This window comes from Callorhinchus milii, unplaced genomic scaffold, assembly GCF_018977255.1.
Source record: "Callorhinchus milii isolate IMCB2004 unplaced genomic scaffold, IMCB_Cmil_1.0 Scaffold6, whole genome shotgun sequence".
Lineage (NCBI taxonomy): Eukaryota > Metazoa > Chordata > Chondrichthyes > Chimaeriformes > Callorhinchidae > Callorhinchus > Callorhinchus milii.
Window position 1 is genome coordinate 2693364 of NW_024704747.1, and position 9672 is coordinate 2703035.

At 50.4% G+C, this 9672-nt stretch overlaps 1 protein-coding gene across 1 annotated transcript; it reads right to left on the bottom strand.

Moving 5' to 3' along the window:
- si:dkey-3d4.3 (ras guanine nucleotide exchange factor F) lies at positions 1 to 8528 on the bottom strand. The gene is made up of 8 exons (XM_007896368.1): positions 8249 to 8528; positions 6745 to 7009; positions 4857 to 4939; positions 3400 to 3478; positions 1966 to 2015; positions 1584 to 1704; positions 774 to 960; positions 1 to 529 (listed from the first exon to the last, which is right to left on the bottom strand). Exons 1-8 carry the CDS (start codon positions 8276 to 8278, stop codon positions 1 to 3), a joined length of 1344 nt encoding a protein of 447 aa, XP_007894559.1. The 5' UTR covers positions 8279 to 8528.
- Positions 8529 to 9672: the final 1144 nt, after the last annotated feature.

The window sequence follows — 9672 nt, forward strand, 5'->3', positions numbered from 1 at the left end:
TTAGGACTTCAAGAACCTCTCGCACAGTTTCATCTGCCACATGGAGATGAACTTGTGTTCGGAGAGGGGCTTCCCGCCCACCACCAGCAGCACCTCCGGGAGGCTGTCGGTCGGTGGGGGGGGGCCCCCGGGCTCCCCGAGGTCCGCTTGCGCGGGGCCTTCCTCTGGGGGTGGGCCCGAGCACATCCGGAAGGTCGTCATCTCGATCCCGCTGTCGTCGTCATGGTCGTCAGGCAGGGGAGGGTGGATAGGGGAGCGGTCCGGTTCCTCCGGGGGGCCGTTGGTGCTGGCGGTCGGTAGCCCCCGGGCGGCGGGGGAGAAGCCCGGGCCCGCCCCGATGGTGCAGTGGTAGATCCTGGCCGGGGGGGCCCTGTCCGTGGCCGGGGTCAGCCTCTCCCAGCTCCGGGTCGTCAGCTGGAACTTCCACAGGCTGTTGTCGGCCGACTTGTGGTTGCGGCCCCCACCGAAGATCAGCATGCTGTCCTGGTACACCACGGCGGAGTGGCCCACCAGCTGCTGAGGACCACAACTGCGGGGGGGGGTGGGGGGGGGGAGGGGAGGGGAGAGAGGGGGAGAGACGAGGAACAAGTCAACAAATAATAATAATATTAATGTAACGTCTCGGAGAGCTTTCAATCGGGGGCCGAGTTCGAGAGATCCTTAACTGCTGCAGCCCACGAGACTAGGTCTCGACCACGCCACGCGCGAGGATTATTATGATCATTATTGTTATTAATATTAATACTATTATTACTATCGTCGTTATTAATCACCGTGCTTTGATCCGGGACCAGGTGTTGCTGTCGAAATCCCACCTCCAAAAGTCGCTCTGCTCCATGAGGCCCACGAGACCTCCGAACAAGTACATTCCGGTCCGGTAGACGATGGCGGAATGGCTGTAGCGAGGCCCGGGGCTGATCTCAGCCGAGGAGCTGAGCACCGGGCGCCATTCCTCCAGCTCTGCCGCAACAAAACAGGTGTCCCTTTTCATTGCCACAAGTCTGTTCCGTCCGTAAAAACACGTTCCCTTTCCCGCTCCACGCCTCCCAAAATATGCAAGTCACCCGTGAGGGTCTGTATGTTGTGTATATAGTCCTGTGGCTCAGTGGTTACTCACCGAGAGCTCGCCTCGCAAGCGAGAGGACCCGGGTTCGATTCCCGCGGGCACTCGGGGCGAAACGTTAGGCAAGTTTCCTCGCTCGACGCACGCACGCACGCGCACGCCTCTGTTTACCCAGCGGTAAGTCGGAACCCGGTCGTAAGGGTTTTCCGGGGGGGGGGGGTGATAATCCCTTCCAAATAAATAAGAATAATTCGGTCGCTTCAACCCACGACCGTTTGCGGGGACGCTGCTGTGCGCCATTGGCTGCCGCCTTCCGCCCACGAAATCCACAGCCACTTCGCTTTTCGCCGCGTGTTCCGGCGAAGCGCGTTCAGACGTCTCGAAGACGTGATCAGGCGCCGTATCGATGGCACGGAGTATTATTGCGGTTGTCGGCTCTTGTTCGGTCACTCAAGTGTTGGGAATATTCCACTCAATGCTCTATAACGATCGCTGGAGACAGCGTTTTGCTTCCACTCACCGAAAGTAAAACTCCAAAACTCTTGCGACGGTCCCTTGATATCGACGTAACCTCCGTAAATATACATCTTAGCTTCGAACACCACTGCGCTGTGCTCTCTCCTGTTAATGGGCGCCTGTTTCTTGAAATGAACAAAAGTATTATCCGTGAAGCGCTTTGAGACGTCTTGAAAACGTGATAAGGCGCCATATCAAATGCGAGGATTATTATTATAATTATAATTATTATTATTATTATTATTATTGCTCTCTTGGTTGAAAAGGCATCCAGTCAAATACTGCCTAAGCCACTACTCCAATTGAAGTTTAACGGCGTTTTTGCCCAGCTCCGAAGATTGACGTAAGGAAATTCGAGATTGCGTGGAGTGAGTAAAATTCCTTACCTCTGTGTCAGTTGAGGATAACTTGTGCCAGTGTGTCCATCTGCTTGCACCTACACAATACAGTCATTACGGTTTACAGTATGTCCTGCGAAGCGCTTTGAGACGTCCTCCCGACGTGAAAGGCGCAATATACAATCGTACAGCACAGAAGGAGGCCATTCGGCCCGTCCGGCCTGTACCGGCTCTTTGAAAAGATCTACCAACTAGTCCCTCTTCCTCCGCTCTGACCCCATAATCCTGCACATGTTTCTTTATATTATACGTTAGGGTTAGGGTTATATAAGTACATTATATAAGTACAGTATAGTCCGTGAAGCGCTTTGAGACGTCTGGAAGACGTGAAAATGCAAGGATTATTATTAATATTGTTATTATTAAGCTACTATCGAATCTGTTTCCACCGCCCGTTCGGGCTGTGCGTTCCAGACGCTCTGCGTTTATAAAAAAAAAGTCTCCTCGTCCCCGCTCTGGTTCTTCTGCCAGTTATCTCAAATCTGTGTCCTCCGGTTACCGACCCACCCGCCAGAGGTAACAGTCTCTCCTGATTTTACCCTATCGAAACCCCTCATTTTTTTTTGTTGGGACGCCTCCGTTGAATCTCCCCTTGAACTTCTGTATCAGACGTAAGCATCGTTATCGTCTCGCTGCCTGTCAAACACGTGGTGAAGTGGGGGCAAATTCCACCCGTGGGTACGATGGGGGTCCATTTAGAGTGCCCAGAGTTTAGCAAATTGTTGAGCTTACAAGATCGCGACATCAGTCTGGACGAAGAAGGCATTTGGTCCCATCTGATCTCGCCCTCTCACTGCTCAGCCGTAACTTAAAAGAACTTAACAGCAAACTAGCTCTAAAATTAAAAGCCCCATTGCCAACTTCTGGACACTTTGAAATGCTCCGTCCACCTTAAGGCACGGGTGGAATTTCTCTGCCGACGTTTCACGTCGTCAACGTCAGCTGTGGTTGCCTTTAGGGCCACAAGAGGTCTCCGGACCCCGTTCCTTTTCTGATTCTGCGAACAAATTAAGCCGTTCAATTACGCAAAGAGCCCAAAGAAAGACCTATGCTCGTTCCTTTTTCCTTTAATTACGTTTCGCCGTTAAACGGGATCCGGCGCCCCTCCAGAACGCACAGAGAAACGCCCTTCGGTGAGCAGTCGCAAAATACATCGACGAAATAAGGGTTAAGAGCAAAGAATCTTGTCAAATTGTTTTTGCGTCAAGCGGTTAGAACGCTACTCAAGTATTCCAAGTATAAATATCCGATTCTCTCTCGAAGGTTATTAATGAATCTGCTTCCGCCACCGCCCCTTTCGGGCAGTGTGCTCCAGATCATAACAACTGGCTGCGTGAGGGGAAATTCTCTTCGTCCTCCCCTCTAGTTCTTTTGCCACTTTACGCTACGCTTTTGTTAATGCTCTCGATATAGGATTTTTACCAATGTCGTACATCCAGAGAGGGGTCTTTCCTTGGGTGTAGGCAGAATCCATCATCCCACCAAACACGTAGAGGACGCCCTGCAAAGACAGAGCGGTTGAACGTAAATCAGGGTAAGGACCTGGGATTCCTGTAGCGTGTTGGCTTAGAGCGCTCGCCTCACAAGCGAGAGGACCCGGGTTCGATTCCCCGGGGCGGGTCGAAACCATCGGCAGTTTTCCTCACTCCACACATATATACCTCTGTTTACCTAGCAGTAAGTGGGAACCCGGTTGCTAAATCGATTGGCAGGTCGCTTTTCCGTGGGAAATAATCCCTCCGAAACAAAGAATAATAATTGGTCGCTCAATCCACGACTGTGGGAGACTGCTGCGAGCAATTGGCTGCCGCGCGTTCGCCCACAAAGTGTACAGTCGATCCGCTTTGCGGTGTATTCTGCGAAGCGCTTTAAGACCTCCGAGCGAGGTGCTATATCGAGCGCACAAACAATACTCATCTACGCAGCGTCTAACAGACAGCTCGATCGATTCAGCTCAAACACTCTGTTACGGCAGGTTCTGGGTTTGTGTCTCTGGAGACGCAATCAGTCAATTCGCGCTCTCGAGACTGAGAAAACAGAAATCGCAATTGCTGCTAAAAAAGAAAAAAAAATCCGGGGAGGAGGGGACGGAAAGGGTGGGGCGGGGGGGGGGGTGGTGTGTGAAGCGGAGGTGGGGAAAGGCACTCGGGTCAGAGAACTCTCTCGGGGTGAAACGGATGCAAGGCAAAGCCCTAATAGGTCCTGCGGTCCCAGCTGGCTCATTCGACGACGCGAATGCTTTGCGAGGTGCAAGGCTGCGCTTCGAGACCCCGTTTCACAACGTTTCTGCACCTTTTGCACCTGACGACAATCTGACCGAGCAGGGATATAAACACCGATAAAACAGCTCTAAACAATTCGACTGTTAAGCATTGACGGATCCGGTATATATGTGATACCCTGTTACTTCGATCCAGTGAACAGCAGATCCGGGGATGCGCTCATCCAAGGGCAGGACGAGGAGTTTGCTCTCAGGGTCAGCGTGAGGCTTTCTTTGAACCAGAGGAAGTCGGTGGGCTCTGCTTGGAGGTGCCGACCGAGGGCGTGACATCAAGTTGAGATCACAACTGGCCATCACAGGCTCAAAACCACATCCTGCCTCTGCCCGGGTGCACACACGCCCTCGGGCAATAAGCAGCTCAAAACTAAAGCCACTAAACGCTTCCAAACCCCACGACTGGAGGTGCTTTCCAGATTTACGCGCTCAATCCACGGCTGTTTGCGGGGACGCTGCTGTGCGCAATCGGCCGCCGCGTTTCGTCCACAAATACTTCACTTTACAGCATATTCTGTGAAGCGCTTTGAGACGTCTCGCAGACGGGATGAGGCGCTGTGCCAAATGCGAGGATTATTATTATCATTATTTACTCCGTTCTTACCTCGTGTGCCACCAGTGAGGGCTCTTCTAGTTCTTCAGGGGCAGTGCCTTCTGCCTGATCCAATTTTTCCCATTTATTCTGAACTGAAAGGCATAAAGAGCCATCATTGATTGATTGACGTGACTGACGATTCTCTCGCTGGGTCCCTTCTCCTGGTTCAAGGCCCGTTCTAAAATAGACCTCTTTGACCGCGACTTTGGTCATCTTTTCCCCTCCCGCTGCGGGAATTAAAAGGACTAAAATACGAAAAGTACAGAGCGTCTAGACGACGATAAGATTAAAGTTGTTTTTCAAGCAACAATGTAGATAAACTGGAGCAGAACCAGTGCCCTTGTCCTGTCCTGTCTGCCAATGTATAATAATAATAATCCTTGCATTTGATATAGCGCTTTTCACATTGGGAGGACGTCCCAAAGCGCTTCACAGAACACACTGTAAAGTGAGTTGACTGTCTATTTGTGGGCGAACGCGGCAGCCAATTGCGCACAGCAATGTCCCACAAACAGTCGTAGATTGAAAATGACCAATTTATTATTGTTTTGGGTTTTGGAGGGATTATTATTAGGCTCTGTGTGGAGTAAGGAAACTTGCCCAAGGTTTGGCCCTCTGCCTGGAATTGAACTCAGGTCTCTCACTTGCAAAGCGAGTGCTCTAACCACTGAGCTACAGGACTCCACTATAATTAAACTTGTGACGACTGAATATTGCTCGTCAATCAACAGCAAGAATTGTTTTGAGACATGAGGTGCTCGTTTATACGTATATAAACGGATGGGACTGCCCCCGTTGGTCGAGGGAGAGCGCCCACTCTTCTGAGAGACGTGCTATTGTGTTGCCTCTCGCTTCCCGTCTCCTTGCCGCAAGTGTCAAATGAACCATATTTCTGAGCTAACTCTGTTTGTGAGGGGTTCGTTTAATCCGAGCTACAGCGACCGCGTCCTGGGTTCGACACCGCCTTGGCTTTACACGGCTTTATACCTCGTCGGTTAGAGTCGCTCGCCAAGCAAGCAAGAGGACCGATTCGGGTTCGATTCCCGGACGGGCAGGGCGAACGAAACCTTGGGCAAGTTTCCCTTGCTCCACGCACACGCCTCTGTTTACCTAACAGCGAGTAGGAAGCTTGCGGATTGCTTTTTCGGGGGGGGGCGGTAATAATAATCCTTTCAAAAAAATCGATCACTCAACAAATTAATTTCACTCAATCGAAATGCTCGGGTGCAAATCCTTGACCGTCCAACGTCCTCCCGACCTGAAAGACGCTGTGCAAACGTCATTGGTGGTCGTCGTCGTGTAACAGGTGACTTCAAGGCTCTACGGGAACCTCGCAAATGGGGAAAATAGACAAATAAACATTCCCACGTGTCCTTACGGACGACAAACAACGACTTGCACGCTTAACGTCTCAGTGTCTTGGATTGCTTAATAAAAGACAGAATCTGCGTGACTGAGAATGACTGAGCATTTTCTCCCCGCCCTCCATCGATCACTCAACACTGCATAAGCGTACTGTCCGAGACAGCTTCCTGACGGGATAATAATAATAATAATAATAATCCTTTCAATCGATCCAGCACCAGTGAATTGACTGTGTATTTTTGTAGGCGCTAAGAGGGAACCGGAGACACGAATTCAAAGAAAAAGCAATAGCTTCCTACCTGATATAATTCATTAATTATATATGAATGAAACAATTCTAATATTATTAACGTATTGTTGTGGTTGTGGGACATTGCCAAGTGCAATTGGCTGCCTTACATAATTCTTATAATTCTATTGTCACACATACACTTATCGGGAAACAGGTATATTAAAGACACATTATTATTAATTATAATATTAAAAATTATACTATATTGTGTAATAATGTAGAATAATGATAACTTCTTACCAACGCTGTACCTCCAAAAGTCCTTCAGCCCGTTTTGCCTTCGACCCCCGAAGAGGTACATGTATCCTTTGAAGACGCAACAAGCGTGTTTACAACGTTCTTCTGGGGCCGGTCCGCACTGGGGGAGTTGCCGCCACGCCGATAGCCCTATGTCCATAATCCTGCTCGATGCAGTCACATCCAGGTATTGCTCAGACAGACATCTGACGGCTGGCCACCATGTTCCTTCCCAGCCCAGCACGCTGCTCAGATGCCGCAGAAAGTTCTGGAAAGTAACGCCCGTTCGCAAAAATGAAGGATTTGCTTCTCGTCGGCTATTGCCCAGCCGGAGCCCTAACGTACAGGGTGGCGTCTCGAAGCGCTTCGCAGCGGCTGCTGTACGTTTTGTGGGTGAAACGCGGCAGCCAATTGCGCACCGCAGCGTCCCTCCCCACGACCAGTCGTGGATCGAGCGACCAAATTATTATTCGTTTATTTTTTTGTCTGGAGGGATTTATTGCCGGGTGTGTGTGGCGCAAGGAAACTTGCGCAAGATTTGGGCTTGCAGAGTTAAGAGGAGCTGAGCGGGAGGATTCCCTTATTCCCAGCGATGCTGCATCGAATGCGAGGATGATTATCTCTTTTTTAATGCAAAAAAAATCTGATTTGTTTTTAAAACAAGACACAGGAACCCACCCTGGTAATCGTGTGCAGCCTGTGCTGATTCAGTGCACTTTTAATGTACCGACAAGTGTGGTATAAATTGCCATTCATTAGGTTTTGACAAAAGTCCGAGGGCAAAATTCACACCAGGCAGTGAAAGCCTCTGGGACTCATTTTATCGCGCATACCTTCTCAGGTAATAGGATATTAAAGACACGGCAATCTGATACCCCATCCTGCCGTTTCATAGCCACTCAATTTGCTATTGAAACATAATTAGTAAATTATAATTAGTAAACCTTGCATTGGAGGTGGTGCCTTATGGCGTCGTCGAGACGTCTCAAAGCCCCTTCGGAGAACGCACTGCGTGTTTTGTGGGTGAAACACGGCAGCCAATTGCACTTGGCGATGTCCCACAAACAGTCGCGGATTGAGCGACAAATATATTTTCAGAGGACCTGGGTTTGATTCCCAGTCGGAGAGAAACCTTAGGTGAGTCTCCTTTGCTCCTCAGGCCCTCGGTTTCACCGAGCAGTGTGCAGGAACCCAGAAAATTGGCGGAGCGCTTTTCCCGGGGGGGGCGATAAACCCTTTTAAAAATGTGTGTGTTCATTCACTCCACGGCTGTTCTGTGGGGACCGCTGCCGTGCGCAAGTGGCTGCCACGTTCCGGCCACACGGTATACAGTTACTCCGCTTCACAGTGAATTCTGTGAAGCGCTTCGAGACAGCTCAACGAGGTGATGCGATGAGGCGCTGGATCAAATGTAAGGATGACGATTATTATTATTATTATTATTATTATTATTTTTATTATTATCTCCACCGCGAGGCCGCCCACTCAAGATCGTAGACTCACTCACCGATCGAGGGGGGTTGGCACGAGCTGGCATGTTAGTACCCCATGGATCAGCGGACGTGCGGAGACGCGAAACATGAATCCCGCCGCTGCTTTTCAGCGCCAGTTAGCTGGAAGGCTAGAGAGTTGGTGTTCAAAATCACTGGGTTCTAGAATATGGGAGAAAGCTATAAAAATCCAGCAACTGGTTCGTTTGGACAATTGAAAAGGATCCGGCTTCAAAGGGAGGACTCAGATTGACGATAATGATAATAATATTAATAATAATAATCCTCGCATTCGATGTCGCGCCTTATCACGTCGTTGAGAGGTCTCAAAGCGCTTCGCAGAACATATATAGTGTGTCTGTTGACGGTATAACCGCGTGCAAAACGCAGTGGATAAATTTCTTCTCTTTTTTTTTAGAAAGGATTATTATCCCCGGGAAGTGATCTGTCAATAAACTAACAACTTACTGCCGGGTAAACAGGCGTGTGCGTGCGTGCGTGCGTGCGTGCGCGCGTGTGTGTGTGTGGAGTGAGGAAACTTGCCTAAGGTGTTGTCCTGCCCGGGAATCGAACCCGGGTCCTTTCGCTTGCGAGGGCGAGAGGCTCTAACCACCGAGCTGCGGGACTCCGCAAAAAGGATGGACACGGCAGACAATATTTCTTAAAGAAGGAGAGATACAAGAGGTGAGCGGGTCTCGAACTAACACGATTATCAAAGACGGTAACTCAAGGAACAGTATAGGATGTGCAGAAACGTGGACCGGTGCTGTATATTCAGGAGGAGAACGGGAGCGGATGCTGTGACGCGTTCTAATGAGAAGAAACGTTTCACGCCCGAACACCTTCCCCTCTGACCGTGCCCACACAGTAATAATTTGGTCACTCCATCACTGCTTGTGGGGGACGCTGCTGTGCGCAACTGGCTTGCAATTAGCCCGCAAAACATGAGAGCCGATTCGCTTCGCAGTACGTTCCGCCAAGCGCTTTGAGGCGTCTCGACGACGCGATGAGCGGCTATGAGCGAAGGCGAGGGGTTCTTAACCGTGCATCGCGGGGCGATCCCTCCAGTGTGTCGCTACCTACGTGGACTCGCGCTGCCACAGGTGCGAATGCGAATCTGGAAGCTTTCTGTTGCAAAGTGATAGGCAGAGGCAGGGTGGGGCGGTGGTGGGAGAGGGGCGGGTGGGCGGGCGGGCGGGGGGGTGGGAGGGGGGAATAACCAAGAGAAAGCATAAAAAGATTCAAGATAATTAGCAAAAGTTGGCAGCGGGAAATTTTACGCAGCGATTTGCTACGATCAGGAAAGCGCTGCCCGAAAGGGTGTTGGGAGCAGATTCAGTGATGACTTTCAAAGGGGAATCGGGTACTTAATTCACTTGAAAAGAATGGAAAATTATTGGGAAAGAGCAGGGGGAGGGAATGGCCGGTGTGGCCTCCTTCT